This window comes from Rhinopithecus roxellana, chromosome 3 (genome assembly GCF_007565055.1).
Source record: "Rhinopithecus roxellana isolate Shanxi Qingling chromosome 3, ASM756505v1, whole genome shotgun sequence".
In the NCBI taxonomy this organism is placed as follows: domain Eukaryota; kingdom Metazoa; phylum Chordata; class Mammalia; order Primates; family Cercopithecidae; genus Rhinopithecus; species Rhinopithecus roxellana.
The window spans coordinates 22273390-22292968 of NC_044551.1; the positions used below are offsets into that span (position 1 = coordinate 22273390).

Genomic DNA, 19579 nt, shown 5'->3' on the forward strand with positions numbered 1-19579 from the left:
GGGAGCACGACTCACAGCCGCGCAATGTGATTGGCCCAGGTCCCCTTCGGAACTTCCTATTGGTCCTAGGTACCGAGCATGGGCACTACGGCAGTGCGCACGGGTGCAGCGTTGGTGGAAGGCGCGCTGTGCAGGTGTGTCCTCGGCTGGCGCGGCGCAGGTAAGCGCGCTGGTGGCTACGGTGTCTGGATTCCGGCCGCTAGCCCCGCACTAATCCCGAGGGAGAGGCGGCCCGGGGCCGGGGGCGGGGGGAGGCAGCCGGCTTGCGCCCATGGTTCCCACGCCCCTCGAGCTCCGGGGGTCGCCGCGGGGGCGGGCTCGGCCTCAGTCTTGGCTTCGGGCTCGGGCTTGGTCTTGGCCTTGGTTTCCCCGGAAGCGCGTCCCGGAGCTCGGCGTCGATCTCTGCGCGGGGGGCTCCTGGGGGGTGTGGGGCCTCTGCGCCTGTTCTGCCTTTGGTTCTAGGCACTTTCTAGGACTAGGGAAACCGCACGCGGGGAACGGGGTAACGTGTCAGGTTGGGGCGGCGCGCTCCGGGGAACCGGGGATTTTCCGAGCGCCCACCTGGCGGGACGCGGCAGTGAGCTCTGCCCACCGCCTCCGCGCCGCCCCTGGGGCTGCTGGGGCCCGGGCCTCCTTTGAGAGTCGTGGGAACGTGGTGCTGGGTTGTGGGGCAGTAGCAGGGCTGAGGGGTTGATTGATCCTGGGGAGTCCTCAGAATGTGTGTGTTTAATGGGAAGTGATAGAAATTTTAGCTGTAGTAAGATTTTCATCATCGTTTCCACCGTTTTCTGTGAGCTGTAAATGTGTAGTGTTTTCGTATTGTTCATTTACTTTTTCAGATAACTTGTCGAGTACCTGTTTTGTGCCAGGTGCCGTTCTGGGCGGTTCATTCGCCAAAAGCCAGTATTTTGGTTTGGGTTTCAGTTTAAATCTGTCTCCACAAATTGACAGCCCACCAGTTTTAGCCATTAGATGAGTATGGAAAAAAAATCTGTGAGTGCCGTTTGTTTTACTACTGCTTATCTCTTCAGGAAAAACATGTGTTAGTAAAATGTGTTAAGTGGATTGGAAATATTTTTTCTTTATATGCACCTATATGTAATATGCCCATATACTCACATATTTTTGATTTCCATTAAATACAAAAAAGGTAACTGATGTGCTTCAGTTACCTTTAGTACTATGATTAGTTTGTTTAGCATTAGGATCAAGTAGGAACCAAGAATCCTATCATTTTAATATAATTTTTGCTTCTTTATTTTTTAAAAAAGAGGACACCAAAAGATATTTAAGACTGTTGGGAATGATACTGTGCCTCAGGTTTGTTCAGGTTCTTTTCTTGTGCCACATCCTTTTCCAGGTAGGTGGTTAATAGTCTCATTTTTAGGATAAAGGAGCTGTGGTACAGGTCATTTGGGGAGATTGCCTACGGGATTGCACTTAGGAACCACAGATTCAAGCCCAAGTAGTTCCGAGCCGATAATCTGATTTCTGAGCCATGGAATTAGAGTTTCATTCCTACACTCTTCTTAATTTGATGAATTCTTAAGTTCGTTTAAGATTAGTGCTAAAAACAAATTTAGAAAAGGCTATTTCATATTACGTTTGGGTGTTGTTGCATTGTTTCTTAAAGATTGAGGGAGAATCAATACCTTTAGGTTGTTACTATTTCATTAAAAACAAGATCTCTCTTTTTTCCCCCATTTTTCAGTTTTACTGTTACATGTCTTGAAGTGATGAGGAGGTTTCTGTTACTATATGCTACACAGCAGGGACAGGCAAAGGCCATCGCAGAAGAAATATGTGAGAAAGCTGTGGTCCATGGATTTTCTGCAGATCTGCACTGTATTAGTGAATCCAGTAAGGTTAGAGCTGTTACAATGGATTTTTACTGTTTTGTGCTTTGAAGAATTTTGGTTGGGAAGTGATGTTTATGAAAAAATAAAGGACACTAAATACCACCAGATAGTCCTTGTTTTTTAACAGAAATGTATTTGTTCAGTGGTATGGTAAGATATCACCAGCATTTTTTTTTTAATACAGAAGTGTGCAGTTGAATTGGACTAAATGGTCTCAAAAATGGAAACAAGTAACAACTCCTTAACTGTAAATGACAGAAGTAGCATATGCTGTGTCTATTTCACAGGGTGGCTGTGAGACAAGCTAGATGTGTGTTTGCCTGCTCAGGTGTGCTTTCCGTCTGTTGAATCTCAGTGCCCCATTTTTTTCCCCAAAAGAAAGGCCTTGCCATTCGTGTCAGAGTTCCTCCTGATCAAGGACTGCTTAGATTCTTTTGTGAAATAGAATTTAAAGTAGTAGTGTAAGGATCTGGAAAACACTCGCTGCTTCGTCAGGGACTAGTTGTTTACGTTCAGTCTCTGCAGAAGTTACTACCTTAGGGTATTTGCAACTTTACAATCTTGTGTTCTTTTATTTAGTTTGCTGCCTCCAGATTATACTATTTCAGACAATTCAGGTGATAGCAGTTGGCAGGGGCTTTATACCACAAGGTGATTTGCCAGCCACTAAGCGGTTAAAGGTCACTTCAACTCTTCAGAGACTGCCCTGCCAGTGCTCTCTCACTCAAGTGCACACCCCCCTCTGACCTTTCCTGAGACTCTAGTTCAGAACACTAGACTGTGTGCAGCTCAAGTCAATTATAAACCCAGCTCATGGAAGGAGACTCACGTAGTTCCTTTATGCAACCCTGCCATGGTGACTCTGGACACCAGAGAAAAGGGAGCTTCTTGGAGAAGACCGCCAGTCCGCAGACTTTGTCATTCTGCAATAACTTCAGTTCACATTGCAGTGCCACATGATGAAATACCTGAATCTGTTACTTTGGACAAAGCCAAAGCCATCAGTATCATAAAACTAGTCCTGATTTGGCCCCTTGTGGTTGACCTCAGTAAGGTGATCAGCAGGTGTTTTGACAGTCAGATGAATGGTGAATTTTTTTTTTTTTTTTTAAACACCAAGTTAGTCATGCTGTTTGTCCTCCCTGGCTGATGGTTTCCTCTAGCTGTTCATAATCTAATCTCCTTCCTAGTTCACATAGTCCTTTTCAAGATGACTTTACTTATACAACTTTGTATGCAGAGTTTAACACACAACTTATATAGAGTTTTGGAAGCATTAAATGCCTTGGTAAAAAGTTAGCTCAAGTCATTACCTCTTTTATCAGCATGAAAAATAAGGTGAATTATTTGGAGCCAAATTAGATGGTGTTCATGGGCAGTAGAGCTTGTGGAGTCCTTATAAGTAAGACAAAGAAGCGCTCTATTTGAAATATTTAAATTTACACGAGAATGAGAAGAAACTTGATTTGTAAGAGTTTATAGCTCAGCTTATAGCTAATGATATTCTCAGAGCTAAGACAGTGAAATGCTCTATTTGAAATATTTAAACTTACGTGAGTATAAGAATAAACTTGATTTGTAACAGTTTATAGCTCAGCTTATAGCTAATGATATTCTCAGCTCTCGGGAAACCTGAGGGAATGAGGAGCGGTTCTTGATAGCCAGCTCCCTGATTTAGAAGGGGTAACACTTTTAATTTCCCAGTTTTAAAATGCCCTGTTGTCCCTCTGCCTTAGTGTCACATGCAGTACACATGGCTGGTTTTATATTTTGCTGAAGATTTCAGAGCTGTGCTGTTTTTATTGCTGTCTTTCTTTACCACAGTATTCTACTTGTTGCTTCCTTGTCTTGCCATTCTAATCCTGAGTGTTTATGTATCAGTTCTCTCTATTTCTGAGTCTCCCCATCCCCATTTTAACACCTCTTTCCTTGCTTTTTTTTTTACTTTCTTATGAAAAGACGTTTCCACCCAGTTAGCTGCTGTTCCTCCTTGGCAGCTCATCACGGTGCCTCGTTTTGGCTCTTAGCAGTGCTGATTTGCCTTGCAGATTAGAGCTCATGTTAATGTTTGGCCCATGACTCGGTGGCAAAGAGTTGACTATATCCTATTTCCTCTGATTTTTCTAAAAATGAAGGACCAGACTAGATGGAAACCTGGGATGGGTCCTGTCTGTGCCTTTCTGGTCCCTGCCTCTCGTACGTACACCACGTGAAGAGAAAGACATGTTAATCCCCCAACCTCTTGATGAGCATCAACGAAACAGACATGTGGTTTCCTTGAATGACATCCTGCATTAGGCAACTTGATTAAGCTGAGAGCACGTAGTCACTGTACTGGTCATCTCAAAAAACCTGGCAAGGAGGAAAATTGAAATACAAGACAGGAAACTAAGCTGATTGCTTTGCTGCTGTGTTAAATAAAAAATGCATGCAGTGTTAAGTCCCTGACTTGATGTCCTTGTTTTGTAGTATGATCTAAAAACCGAAACAGCTCCTCTTGTTGTTGTGGTTTCTACCACGGGCACCGGAGACCCACCCGACACAGCCCGCAAGTTTGTTAAGGAAATACAGAACCAGACACTGCCGGTTGATTTCTTTGCTCACCTGCGGTATGGGTTACTGGGTAATGGACTCTCTCTTCTGATCTTACTATAGTATACTGTTGTTATCTCTGGTATCTGAGTTATCTTTCAGAACTATGAAGTGTGATCATAGAGGTTTTGTCTTTTTTATGTAAATATTATATGTATGTATATATAAATGTATGTAATGTGCTACTTTTCTAAATCTTCCCCAGACTTAACCCAGAGCCACACCTCTGCAGAACCTCTTGAGTAGCATTTTAATTAAGGGTGCACCTCAGATGCAGCCATGACACATTTGCAGAATAGCAGCGGCTGGGCCTCATCCTAAACCTACTGAAACAGTCCCTGAACAAGCAACTTCTCAGGCCATTCCTCTGTTTAGAAAAGCAAAGCAAAACAAAACACTCCCAGTGATTTTGATAACTTCTCTGGGAACAGTTCTCCTAGAATAAATGATTTTCATGCCCCAGCTACACATCAGGACTCGCTAGGGGAGTTTTTATTAAATTCTATGACTTAGGCCCACCTCCAGTGATTCTGATGTAATTATTCCAAGGTAGGGCCCTAGCATCGTTATTTTTAAAAGCTTCCAGGTGATTCTAACGTGTATCCCAGGTTAAGAAAAACTGACCTAGGACTCTGTGAACCATAGTTTTAAAATGTTAAAAAGGATCAGAAGGACCAGATCACCTCATATATGATACCAGAGGGGAATTGAGGGTCCATATTCCTGACTTGTGACCTATATTGGTTTTTTTTTGAGGATTATTTTTTGGAGAGGGTATCTGGAAAGGATGGGTTGAGTATAATAAATAACGGATTAGAAATTTGAGATTGTAACCCTGGCAATGATCTGTCATATATAACATGTTCAAGAGAGTATTTCACAGTATTTATGATTTTTTTTTTTACCTCAAGTTTTTATACTTTCTGTATTTTCAGAGAGAGAACACGCACTTGTTTAAAAATCCAGAAAAGACAGGAGCAGAAGCCGATCCCATTGTTCTAGTCAATGTTAGGCCCGAGCGTGGAACCACTGATTTCTCACCCTTTTGTAGAGAAAGAACATGGAGATGACTACTCAGCTGAGGAATTGAAGCTCTTTTTTTTTTTTTTTTTTTACCGTGAGACATAGAAGCGATTCTTAATTTCCCCAACACAGAAACATTTATACCACATCGTTATTGTGGTTATTTATACGGCAGGTGTACCTTTCTATTATCAGGAGTCAGCAAACTCTGTCTATAAAGGGCCAGATAGTAAGTATTTTAGGCTTTGCAGGCCTACTCAACTCTTGCTGTTATAAATAATATGTACACAGATGGACTTGACTGTCTTCTAATAAAACTTTATTTACAAAGAAAGGCGGCGGGTGGTATTCGGCCCAGAAGCTATGGTTGGCTGACCCCTGCTCAGTATCAGAAAAAATGTACAGATAACAGATATTGTGGTTTTGCAACCCATCTGATCCTTGTTTTAAGATTTCTGTATTTTTACACATAGTCAAGGAGATGAAAATGTGAAGTCTTTTCTTTCACCAGTGGCCGATAAATATTTTGTTTCATTATATCTGGTACTTTTTATATTGTAAAATAGAAGAAAACTGCCTGCATGCATAGTATTACTCAAGGAGAATAAGATGTGAGGCTGTGCATTATTAATCCATTCAGAAGAGCATGGAATAGTATTATTTTAGATATTTTATTTACCTATTCTTTATGTCCTTAAATTTAAACCTTATTGTGCATTAATTATGTATTCGGGCTCTTTAGGTCTCGGTGATTCAGAATACACCTACTTTTGCAATGGGGGGAAAATAATTGATAAACGACTTCAAGAGCTTGGAGCCCGGCATTTCTATGACACCGGACATGCAGATGACTGTGTAGGGTAAGGGCAGTGTTCTCTGTTTATTCCAATAAGCCCTCTGTACGTGATGAAAGTTCACTTATAAAACGTGTTAGCTTTTCATTTAACACTGAACTTTTCCTCATGTTTTACTTTCGTTAGCTTTTATAGCTTTGGGACCCAAGAGGGTCAGCCAGAGCTTGATTTACCTGTTTTGCTGATTTTCTTTGGTGTCTGTCTCATCCTTCTCAGTGTATGCTAATGGCAAGAGTTAGAAAAGGTACCCCAGTACAGATATCTTTAAACAGTATAGGTATTTGCAGAAATCAGCCTGTTCTTTAGCAACTTGAATCGTGCATGCCCTTCTCCTTGCCGTGCACATGGAGCCTTTGGATCGGGCTCGTTACATCGAGGGAGCCTGGGGAGCCACACTTTGCCGTTAGAGAACATGGGTCTGTGGGCCTTCACTGTAGGCTGCATTGCTTGGCGTGCTCTTACCCTCTGAATGGCCATTTGCCACCATGCCAATCAAACGTTTACAGACACATACTTTATCTTTTCATTACTTTTATTCTTGTTTTTACAAGTCAGTATTTCACCCAGTGTGGCACCTTCCAAATCATCCTGATGTGTTTATTCAGTGGTCTTACAGATACTGTCCTATAACTTACTTAGCCTTTAACTATTTTAGCCAGATAATAGCACACACCCTTGATTTTTTTCTACTACGTCCATGTATTAATTTAATTTTCTTTTCTTTTTTTTTTTTTTGAGATAGAGTCTCACTCTGTCACCCAGGCTGGAGTGCTGTGGCTGGATCTCAGCTCACTGCAAGCTCCGCCTCCCGGGTTCATGCCATTCTCCTGCCTCAGCCTCCCGGGTAGCTGGGACTACAGGCGCTGCCACCTCGCCCAGCTAGTTTTTTGTAGTTTTTAGTAGAGATGGGGTTTCACTGTGTGAGCCAGGATGGTCTCGATCTCCTGACCTCGTGATCTGCCCGTCTCGGCCTCCCAAAGTGCTGGGATTACAGGCTTGAGCCACCGTGCTCGGTCGGCTAATTTAATTTTCTCTCACTATGTTACTGAATAATCTGTTTATGAGAAAATGACAAATTCAGCAGATGTCTTGCTTTTCGGCATACTGTATTTCTGCTGAACTCACCCTCGTGCCCACTTCTTCCATCTCTCCCTTCAGCTGTGATGCTGTGGGTTTTTTCCACATCCCCAGTACACATATTGTTCCTGATTGTGACAAAGCTTTGTGACATTTCTTTGCGAATTCACTTTTAGCTCTGTACCTTTATGTTGAGTGTTTGTCTTTTGCCAGAAGTTCATTGACATTAAATGCTCAGTCTTGTATGGGCTGTGTTTAACTGTTAATGTAACACTTGTGTCATCCATTACCATTAGGCCCATCACTCATCTATATTTCACTTCTCTTCAAAGGCTTTCATTTTCTCTGTTGATTTATTGGTGTAAGTATTAAAATGCTTGACTGTATATTTCAGTAGACTACACTGCTTAGATTTTTCAACCTAACTACCTTACTTCAATTTTTCCTTTTTCTGAAACAAAGATATTTTCTTTTTTTTTGAGGCGGAGTCTTGCTCTGTCACCCGGGCTGGAGTGCAGTGGCCGGATCTCAGCTCACTGCAAGCTCCGCCTCCCGGGTTTACGCCATTCTCCTGCCTCAGCCTCCGGAGTAGCTGGGACTACAGGCGCCCGCCACCTCGCCCGGCTAGTTTTTGTATTTTTAGTAGAGACGGGGTTTCACTGTGTTAGCCAGGATGGTCTCGATCTCCTGACCTTGTGATCCGCCCGTCTCGGCCTCCCAAAGTGCTGGGATTACAGGCTTGAGCCACCGCGCCTGGCCAACAAAGATATTTTCAAGACATTCTTGCTTGATGTACATACCACCACAATAAATGGGGTTACGAATGCACACTTGAGTCCAATACCTGGGTTCAAATCCTTGATCCCCCACTTCCCGACTGAGAACTTGGTCAAATTACTTAAACTTTTTGTTCCTTGGTTTTTCCCTCTATGCAGTAGATAACAGTAAGCTATTTACTGTGTAAGCTTTGTGGTAGAATCAAACGGATTAATACATGTTGTCCTCTTAGAAGAGTGCCTGTCATCATGTAGTAAACACTTAGTGAACGTTAGTTCTCTTCATGGTTATGCATATTATCACCTTAATATTTCTGAGTTATGAAAGTGATATTTTAAATGTAGCTGTTATTATTGAACCTGTAATTTTATAAACTTGTTTTCACAAAGGCTCCTCAGGGCAGATCTAATGTATAACCACATTTTGAGCAGTGTACTACATGAGCACTTACCGAGCACAGTGAAATGACAGCCTGAGTCATGATGAGACACAGGCCTGAAATGTGCATCCTCTTAATATTCATTTCGCTTTAGGAATTAGAATTTAATCGAACCTCGTTTGAGTTGTGATTGAAAGTGGTGTTATTTCCACAGCCCTGACACGGTCTTATCCACTGACTCTACTTCTCTATTCAGGGAATGGCTGTTGTTACCATCATTTGTTAATAGTAGGTGGACTGCCACATTTAAAACAATCTATGATGAATTCAGCTTTCCCAAAGGATGGTTGCTTTTTTTTTTCTCCTGTTGTCAGCTTCCCTGGGAATTTTACTAAAATAAAAATAAATAAATAAATAAAATAGTTCAGGACTGAGAGAAAGGCTTTATTTATTTAGTCTAAGGAAAGGCTTTATTTATTTAGTCTAAGGACTTGGCATTAATCTGTCACGATATCTTGGTGATATTTTAATCTGTAGGAAAAAGATCAGTAAATTGGCTAGGCAGAAGAAGAAAAGGTGCATTTGATTGATGGAATGAGCATTTGCAGCATTATGGTGGGCTTGAATTTTGGTTAAGTTCTGTTGCCTATTTAAAATTATATCTTCTTAAAATAAAGTTTACCAATTCTGGGACATTAAGAGGAATTCTATTCCTATCATTCCTATTACTAGAATATCTTCCTATCCCTCTTCATTTCTTTTACCTTTATACATATTCATGTTTTTAGCTGCAGTGCTAATGAACACATAATATATCCTGCTTTAAAACTTAATCGTGAAGCATTTTTTGTACTCCGAATGGTCTTCATAGTGTTTCTAACAAGTGCGTACTTTGCCACATGGACAGACTGTCATTATCCTGTTCTGCATTCAGATGGAGAACTTAGGCATTTGTTTTGTTTTTCCTTTGTTTTTACTGTCCAGTTTAGAACTTGTGGTTGAGCCATGGATTGCTGGACTCTGGCCGGCCCTCAGAGAGCATTTTAGGTCAAGCAGAGGACAAGAGGAGATAAGTGGCACACCCCCGGTGGCATCACCTGCGTCCTCGAGGACAGACCTTGTGAAGTCAGAGTTGCTACACATTGAATCACAAGTCGAGCTTCTGAGATTCGATGATTCAGGAGGAAAGGATTCTGAGGTTTTGAAGCAAAATGCAGTGAACAGCAACCAATCCAATGTTTTAATTGAAGACTTTGAGTCCTCACTTACCCGTTCAGTACCCCCACTCTCGCAAGCCTCTCTGAATGTTCCTGCTTTACCCCCAGAATATTTGCAGGTACATCTGCAGGAGTCTCTTGGCCAGGTAAGCAAGTTTTTCTTTATGCTATGGATGCTTTTTAATCATGGATGTTTGCTTTGGGCTTTTAAATTATTACATTAGAAGAGAGGTCAACAAACTATGGCTTACTGGCCAAATGTGGCCCAGCATGTTTCTTTTGTAAGTAGATTTTACTGGAACACAGCCATGCCTATGCATTTAGGTAGTGTCTGTGACAGCTTCTGAGCTACAATGGCAGAGTTAGTGGTTACCACAGGGGCCTGCAAAGCCTAAAGCATTTGGCCCCTTCCAGTAAAAGTTTTCCCACCCAGGTATTACAAAAGGTCTTGTATTATTACTTCTATATTTAAAGAAGTAAATAGTTAAGAACTCAGTTTCGTCATTATTTTGGAGAACTAACAACTTGGTTTCTCATTTTAGATGAGTCAAACAGAGGTAAGTTGTATGGGCAGTTAGTTGAGTATCACGTTGCATAATAGCTAATTTCTCGCCATAGTCAGTGTATGGTACCCTGAAGTTTTTTCTAACCTGCTTAAAATAAGTTTCCAGAGCTAAGTCCTCTTTCTGTTGAGTGGCTGTTTGGAGTTCCACATGGACTTTTCTTACAAAAACCACAGCCTTACTGCAGTTATTACCAGTTTTAGTTTCTTGTTCTCGTTTTTTAATGAAGACAGATGTAGACATTTAAGAAATAATCTGGATGCAGCATCTGTCTTGTATATTAGCACTATTTGTAGACACCTCGTATGATAGCATTTTTTTTTAGCATCTTTTATAGTGTCTTTCTAAAACTTTCATACAAGTATGATTTTGTGTATAAACAACTATGGGCTATTGTTTTTGCACTTGTACTTCATTATTTTGTGAATTGTTTAGTGAGGTAATTGCAGTAAGTGTATCTCAGTCTGGTTTGGGAACAGACACAATGTATGCCTTTTTTTTTAAGTTAGGAGGAAGATCTGTTAAGAGTTTGTGGGTTTTTTCCAGGAGGCGGAGGTTGCAGTGAGCTGAGATCACACTACCACACTCTAGCCTGGGCGACGGGGTGAGACTCCGTCTCAAAAACAAAAATGGTTTCTAGGTTTTTTCTTAATAGAAAGTGTCATTAAATAGACTTGAGTTGTTAATAATGTAGTTAAAAGATTTAACATAACAAATCTCAAGTATTGAAGGGAGACAATATAAATATGAAATAATATACTGAGAGAGTAAAGACTTGGGAAAAAAAAGAATGTTTTGTAGGCATCCTCTTGGGACCATTGCCTTGAGGCACAGAGGGGTTGGAAGCAGGATTTGGCACAGTGAGGAGCTGAGCTGCGATGCAGTCTCAACAGAGGCCTCAGTCAGCCCTATATGGTACCTTTCTCCCATGCGGAAGTATTACCTCTTATAATCAGAGGGTCTTCTGGGTTGTGTGGTAGAGCGGCAGGACCTGTTAACAAGCACCGTCACTTGGACCTGCTGTAGAGCCCTCTCCTGCTCTGGGCCCCACGCAAAGCTGGTGACCTTTTCTGTCACCTGGTATTTGGGTCTCAGTCCTCTCAGGTATGGGATGTGCTATCCGCAGATCCTAAAGACTCTTAGCAGTGGTTCTGTTTCTCTCTAGGAGAAGTGAGGTACAAGGTGCACTAGTGTGGCCTTTACTTGGGAGGGGATGTCCTGACATGCACCAAACTGTTAGAACCCTAAAAATTGTGCTGACACTGCAGGCCCTTAAATTGCATAGGGCATGGGTCTTACTAAGGATTCTAGTATTCTGACCACTTCTCGTTGCTCATTCAGTCTGATAGCACAATGCCCCTGATAGAGTAAGCTGGTTAGTGTGGTGCTTTGCAGGTGTTCCACATTTATTCAGACTCATAACAGCAGGCAGACTTATGAGAGCCCTGGGGCGTAATTGTAAAATGTATACATTGTTTCAACTCAAAGTGAACTGTTTCTGATCCTCTTTAGTGATAGGGTTTGGAAGGAGCACTTTGACTAAATCATTGCCCCTGTACCTGAGGCCATGCTAGTGTACTCTGTCAAGGAAAACCAGCTTGCAGAGAGGCTACAGTGGACCCGTTACTTGTTTGAGTTTCCAGTAGTTCAGTGTCATCCCCCAGGATTTGTGTGGTTTTTGCAGTGGTCACACTGGTGAATTAAATGGAGCTAGGAGAGACCATACCCTGTGTCCATCAGCTTTTTAAGGATGTCATTTCTCTCAGGATGCTCTTTTGTTTCCCTTGTTCTATCTCGGTGTTTAGGGAGGAGGATGGCGTCAAATTCAGAGACTTCTTCTTGGCCTTCCCCATGATGATAGATCTTATGTCAGAGGCCAAGAATTCAGTGTTGCCCTGTGCCAGCTGCTGAGTGGCCACTGGGGGTCCTGGGCCAGGACTCCATTTACCGCCTGCCCCCCATGTGCCTTGCTGTCATAGAAGAGCTGTGCTGACGCTTTGAGTCCCTGGGTAACAACATTCATTTGAACCCCCTCTTCACAGACCCTGGAATGCCTGCATATTCCCCTTAGCCCAGTGTACATTTCCCCTTTGGGAAAAGGACTGCAGAAGCCATTGCCAAGTACAGTTTCTATAGTATCGCACAGTCCCTCCTCCTAGGGACCTCTTCTCTCCTACAGTCAGTGGGTTGCTGGTCTGGAAACAGGGCAAAGGGTCGTTTTTATTGGAGCAGCTGCCTACAGCTCCCTTTACATGTCTCCTTGATTTCTTTTCATTGTAAGGATTGATCCAGTGCCTTTTAGAGCTGCTCATTTTTTGCATCTGTGTTCTGCCCTCCTCAATTTAGGACCTCAGCTGTCTGTCGTGTGCATACTTTCCTGGCTCCTGTGGGGGCATAGTGCTCTGTCCTATACTTTCTTAGGGGTTAGTCCCTTACCTTCCTTAACTGGCCCAGTGCTTTAGTGGCTGAGTGTGTCACAACAACCCCAGTTATTGGTCTAGCAACCAGGAGAGGGGATGGAGTGTGGTAGTGGGGGCACAGGCATATGTTGTGGGCAGAGGTCCCTACACCATCCAGATGTGAGAAGGGAGTTCTTACTCTTCGTGGGAAGGAGTGGCCACATCTGCAGGCTCAAAGAGTTCAGGGGAATCTGGATAGTAAGATTTTTCAGGGAATCTGGGTAGTCAAGATTTTTAAGGGATTCTTTGTAGTCAAGATTTTTAAGGGATTCCGGGTAGTCAAGATTTTAAAGGGAATCTGGGTATTCAAGATTTTTTTTCCCAGTTAGTCCTTGGCTTTCTCTGCCTTTGCTGTCATGAGCTGTATGAAATGACTGTGTCTTTCTAAGCTCCTGTGGATGTCCCCTGGCTTTTATACTTAGTTCTTAATTGTTGGTTCATCATTTAAGCTTTTTGCATTTTTTTCAAGTGTGAGTGAAGTTTAGCAGTAGCCCCCCAAGTCCCACCAGTCTTCTCTTCTACTATTTCTCCATAGTTCTCAAGCACCTGATGGATCTTGCAAGGTAATGCATTTGCTTCCACTGGCGCTCCCTGCTACTTACGGTTGCATTGTTGCTGTGTGCCGGTGCCGTCTGTCTGCTCTCTCACTAGTGTGGTGTTCTCATTGTCAACCAGGTAGATGATCCAGCTCCAGACTCCATTTTAGCATCTTTCGTAGGCTACCCTGGCACTGACTGTCACAGGCTGGTTCCAGGAGTCAAAAAATGAGATGTTTTTAGGGCATCCTCTTGACAGCATCATCTTTGGGCATGGAGGGATGGAAGCAGGATTGGGCACAGAAAGAAGCTGAGCTGCTGTGCAGTCTCTGCAAAGGCCTCAGCCAATCCCATAGGGTTCTCTGGAGCTGGTGGGTCTTCAGAGTTGTCCTGAGTTGGAACAAAGAGGCTGGACCTTTGTAGTCATTGATTAGACACTGGATGTGGGCTGCCTCTGAAAGGAGGTGTGGGCAGGGGCAAGGTGTGACCTGAGAATGCTGAAGTGGTTCTTGCAAGTGGCAGAGATAGTCATTGTCAGCACTGCCATAGCCTTTGCAGAAGGCAGTCTTCTTAGGGGTACATCTCAGTACCCCCACACTCCAGACACCCAGAACGGACCTTCATCGCAGCTTTCCCATATAGCCACTTATCCATGATTAATTGACTAGTACGGTTAAAATATTTTGTTTTTAAACTTAGGAATATAGAAAAGGAGTAGGGAGTATTATAAAGAATTGGGATTTTTTGCAGTTTTCCAAGACCTACTATGTCTGGTACAAGAGCTGCTAGCCACATATAGCTACTTAAATTTAAATTAATGAACATTTGTTAAAATTAATTCTGTTTCTTAGTGACACTAGCCATATTTCACAAGCCATATTTCAGCAGCCATATGAACAGCATTACCCCACACTAGGAGGTTCCTGTGACCATCTACACACACACACACACACGTTGCATTCTTAAACATCTTTCACATCCTTTAAGATCTCCTCTCCTGAAACATTTGCATACATACTGTTTCCCTTTACATAGTTTATTAGGAAAACTACTAGGTCTTTATGTGAAAATGCCAGTATTTTGTATTTTCTATGTGTATTTCAGAAATTCTAATGTCTAATAGATAGAGAGTTTGAAATAGAATCGAGCTTCTCTTCTGAAAAGCTAGCTCCATATGTCTGCACTCATTTACCTTGGAAATGAATACTAAGTAGCCAGGAAGTTTTGCAAGTCCCTATGGATCCTGCATAGTCACTAAGTGAAAGAAAGGTATAATTGAAAATTGCACTTACATTTTGTCCCATTTGTTTCTAAAGGAGGAAAGCCAAGCATCTGTGACTTCAGCAGATCCAATTTTTCAAGTTCCAATTTCAAAGGCAGTTCAACTTACTACGAATGATGCCATAAAAACCACTCTGCTGGTAGAATTGGACATTTCAGTAAGTTGCAAAATTTATTTCTCAGCACAGTAATATTGTCAAGATGTGCAGAAAGACTTGTGTGGTGCTTGGTTAGGTACGCCGAGCTGCGTCGTGCTTGGTTAGGTACGCCGAGCTGCATGCTGCTTGGTTACGTACGCCGAGCTGCGTGGTGCTTGGTTACGTACGCCGAGCTGCGTGGTGCTTGGTTAGGTACGCCGAGCTGCGTGGTGCTTGGTTAGGTACGCCGAGCTGCGTGGTGCTTGGTTACGTACGCCGAGCTGCGTGGTGCTTGGTTACGTACGCCGAGCTGCGTGGTGCTTGGTTATATTAACGAGAGGTCTCCCGAAAAATGATTACACTTGTCCCTTAGTATCTTTGAAGGATTTGTTCCAGGACCCCTTTCAGATATCCAGATCCTCAAAGCTCAAATCCCTTATGTAAAATGTTATAGTATTTGTATGTAATCTGTGCACATCCTCCCCTATACTTTAAGTCATCTGTAGATTACTTACAGTAACCACAATATTAGTAGTTGCTATACTGTGTTTTTAAGTTTACATTATTTTTACTGTTATTTTTTCTTGTTTTTTTCCTCCCAAATATTTTCCATCCAGGGTTGGTTGATTCTGAGGATGGAGAACCTGAGGATATGGAGGGCCCACTGTATATAGAAACATTTACATACAGTTTTAGTCTGAGATGTGCCTCTATGCACCCTGTCCATGGGCCCCCTGCCCACCCTCCACACCCTGCTGGAATCCATTGTCCTTAGGTTAAGAAACTGACAGTCCTAAAATAAGTGCTTGAGTACCTCTTCAAAGTCATTTAGCTCAACCCTTTATTTTATGAAAGTCTTTGAGAGGTTAAGTGGGTTCTTTCAGAAAAGCAAGAGCACATTAAGGCTGTCTGTGTAGATTTAATTGAACTTCCTAACAGAAAAAAAGAAATATAATGTGTCAAAACTAAATGGTTTTGCATCTATAAATAATAATACTATGTACACCGAAATATTTTTTGTTCTGGTATTTTACATTTTTGTCATAAAGAGGCAAGGGTTGGTCTGTGCTTAATCCAGTCTGTCTCCCTTGTTGGCAAGAAATGTGAGCTTGTGTCGTTGTGAGAGGCTCCTTCCCAGAGCTGTAGCCTGCATCTATATCACTCTAGGGCTTAGAGGCAATGGGCCTAGTAATAGACTTGACTTGGGAAGTGGTGACTTTTTCAGCCCATGTTTGCTCACAGCCAGTATCAAGCCAGATGGTGTAATGTTTTATACTTAAGGAAATAAAGTACCCTTTCCTGTCCCCTAAAGGAAAAGAGTGAAGTAAGGAGAAGAAAATTGAAAACCAATGCTTTTGATCATAATTAATTTCTTTTGGTCATAATGTATGTTTTCGTGTGTGTGTACATGTATGTTTTTGTAAGGGGGATTTTTATATTTACATGGGTTATTGAAAACGCCATAGGACCTTACTTTGTAGAGAACAAAGAAGGTCTGACTTCGATTCTCTAAGTATGCAATGATAAAAGGCAAAACACTGGATAACTACCAGATTTCTTTTTAATAGTAACTGATAATAATGAAAGTATGTTTATTTGGTTAGTTGGGCCTTTTAAAATTGTGTGTTTTTTTTTTTTTGAAATTCTATTTTCTTTCTGAGTTCATATATTAAAATCATAATACTGAAAAATACATTTTTGTTACCCTATAGCTTAAACTATGTAACACATATAAGGGATTTTTTTTGTTTTTCATTTTGGCTCTTCTCTAGAAAACAGACTTTTCCTATCAGCCTGGAGATGCCTTCAGCGTAATCTGTCCTAACAGTGATTCTGAGGTACAAAGCCTACTCCAAAGACTGCAGCTTGAAGATAAAAGAGAGCACTACGTCCTTTTGAAAATAAAGACAGACACAAAGAAGAAAGGTACAGCCCTGCTGCTGTGACGTTAGGGTGTTGTGGGCCAGTGGACTGGAGCTGATGGTGAGAGTGTGGCTCTAAGGTTCAGTGTCGTATGTGGTGGCCGCACAGATGCCTGTGGCTCAGCTGTGCATCAGGGTCCGGGAACACAGGCATACACTGGTATTGCTAGTTTCTTAACTTTCATGTTAATTACATTGAATAAGAAGATAATGGATGTTCTGATTATTGGACATTTGTGGACATGAAAAATGAGTGGTAAATGTAGTTTTTGAGAAGCATTGGCCTAGGTTTTTTTAAAAAATTCTTTTCTTATTTACTTCCCATAGTATGTTTGTTTTTGCTCATTTATTATATAAAATAGTTGCTTTATCCATAATTATTTATTTTTCAAAATATAAATATATTATTTACTTAGAATCTCGAATTAGTCCTAAATTGATTTTTTGAGAATAATAATGCTAATGGATTACTGCTATCTTTTTAGCTTTTTGTTTCTTTTTTTTTTTTTTTTTTGAGACGGAGTCTTGCTCTGCCGCCCAGGCTGGAGTGCAGTGGCCGGATCTCAGCTCACTGCAAGCTCCGCCTCCCAGGTTCACGCCATTCTCCTGTCTCAGCCTCCCGAGTAGCTGGGACTACAGGCGCCCGCCTCGTCGCCCGGCTAGTTTTTTGTATTTTTTAGTAGAGACGGGGTTTCACCGTATTAGCCAGGATGGTCTCGATCTCCTGACCTCGTGATCCGCCCGTCTCGGCCTCCCAAAGTGCTGGGATTACAGGCTTGAGCCACCGCGCCCGGCCTTGTTTCTTAATTTTAAATAATTTTCCTTTCTTTTATATGGCCTATTTTGAATTTATAGTCTTTTATTTTTATTTTTTTGTAAGATGGAGTTTTGTTTACTGTATTCATTTTGGGGAATTTTTTTGACTGAATAAACATTGCCACAAGTCATATTGCACTTTGATGTGCTGTAAAGTACTACAGTAATTGTGTTCTGGGGAATGTGTAAAAACATTTTATTCTTTATCTTCTATGTCATGAACCCCTTTCTCGTCTTTACCTGAAAAGGAGCTGCCTTACCCCAGCATATACCTGCGAGATGTTCTCTCCAGTTCATTTTTACCTGGTGTCTTGAAATCCGAGCAATTCCTAAAAAGGTATTTTTTTCTCTCTTCTTCAGGTAACTATTTTAAAATAATGCTTAGCTTTGTTTAGGATTGATTAAACAAATCTAGAATCTGCCCTTTGCAGTCTTAAAAAATATGATCTTGATAGCGTGTTTTTAATATTAGTTCCCAAAGGTGTGTGCTATCATCATAACTATCATATACAAATCTTTTTATGTTGTATTTGCATTTAAATTTTTGTTTGAAATGAAGTTGTTTAAATAGGGCTTTTTCTTAGTCTTATTTTTACTTGTCATTAACTGTGTAGCGCATTCCACAGTGATGGAAGTGACTGCAGTTGACCTTGTGTTACCCAGCTACACATTCATTGCTGCTGCTGCTTTAATTGGTGACAGAAAGCTAATGAGAGCTTAGGATTCCCCCCACCACCACTTGCAACTTCCTACAGTTATTCAGACCTCCTTTGTGTAATACCATGTAACTATTTATTGCTGTAACAGAATGCTTCAGGAAAAATAGAAGGGTTTTGGTAGGTAATAATCAATTTTTAGATGAACTTGGAGGTAGAACAATCCACTAGATGTCAGTATTGTACCAGGAGCTGTTTTTTTATAACTGCTTGTAACTGATTTCTTCTAACCAGTTCCCTGAAGTGGCCATTAATGGCTAAAATTTTTCACATCTCCCTTGCCACACTTGTATCGTCAGTGAGCATAGAGAGTGTTGTAATTAGGCCACCACCTCCCCAGTGTGGTTTTCGTGTCATTTTATTAATGTGTTTATCGCATTTCTAGTCTTGGATGAGTAAACTACTTTAGAGAGAGGCTCAGCTGTCTCTAAATATATATGTGTGTGTGTATATATGTGTGTGTGTGTGTATATATATATATATATATTTTTCCATCTTCCTTTCCTGGTAATCAGCTCGAGATGCAATTTAAGTAAGTTTAGAATTAATTTACTGTGATGAAAGCTTACCGATTAAGTCACAATTTTGGTTCAGCTCTACTGCTTTTAAAATATGTGTAAAGTGTGTGTGTGTATGTGTGTATATATGTGTGTATATATATGTGTGTATATATATTTGTGTGTATATATATGTATATCTGGGTTTTTTTTTTTTTCAAAAATAGTATGCTCATTGGAAAAATTCTGGATACAGAAATAACCTAGGAAACCAAAGTATTTTATAATCAAACCCTCAGAGTTAATACTTGAATTTTGCTTTCCTGAGGAAAATATGGGGATCCATATTATATGTGCTGTTCTATAACTTGCCTTTTTAACTTAAATCAAGAATCTGTGTATTTCAGGATGGAAAGAGTTTTTTTTTTTTTTTTTTTGAGACGGAGTCTCGCTCTGTCGCCCAGGCTGGAGTGCAGTGGCGCGATCTTGGCTCACTGCAAGCTCCGCCTCCCGGGTTCACGCCATTCTCCCGCCTCAGCCTCCCTAGTAGCTGGGACCACAGGCGCCACCACCCCGCCTGGCTAATTTTTTGTATTTTTTAGTAGAGACGGGATTTCACTGGTGTTAGCCAGGATAGTCTCGATCTCCTGACCTCGTGATCCACTCGCCTCATCCTCCCAAAGTGCTGGGATTACAGGCGTGAGCCACCGTGCCCGGCCCTGGAAAGAGTTTTAATGGATACTATGGATACACCATTATTTGTTGATATAATTATGGGCAATTGAGTCATTTTCTCTTTTTCACTATTAAAAAAGAAAGGCAAACTTTCTTGTATTAATTTTTGGACACTTAACTTGAAGTATAATTGTGAAAC

The 19579-nt window shown here is 41.4% G+C and overlaps 1 protein-coding gene across 3 annotated transcripts in view; it reads left to right on the top strand.

Annotated features, from left to right (window-relative positions):
• Nucleotides 1-48: 48 nt before the first annotated feature.
• MTRR (5-methyltetrahydrofolate-homocysteine methyltransferase reductase) overlaps nt 49-19579 on the top strand; it is a 32493-nt gene continuing 12962 nt past the window's right edge. Inside the window, exons 1-8 of one of the 3 annotated variants that reach the window (XR_004056361.1) lie at nt 49-160; nt 1712-1865; nt 4329-4468; nt 6217-6334; nt 9546-9924; nt 14653-14775; nt 16527-16680; nt 17741-17829. Coding sequence is in view for 2 of the 3 variants with exons in the window: in XM_010378293.2 (XP_010376595.1) it covers nt 1737-1865; nt 4329-4482; nt 6217-6334; nt 9546-9924; nt 14653-14775; nt 16527-16680; nt 17741-17829 (1146 nt within the window). In the remaining variant the exon portion in view is untranslated. Of the gene's footprint in view, nt 161-1711; nt 1866-4328; nt 4483-6216; nt 6335-9545; nt 9925-14652; nt 14776-16526; nt 16681-17740; nt 17830-19579 lie in introns of all 3 variants that reach the window. The other 2 variants (XM_010378293.2, XM_010378294.2) reach the window with 2 other exon arrangements.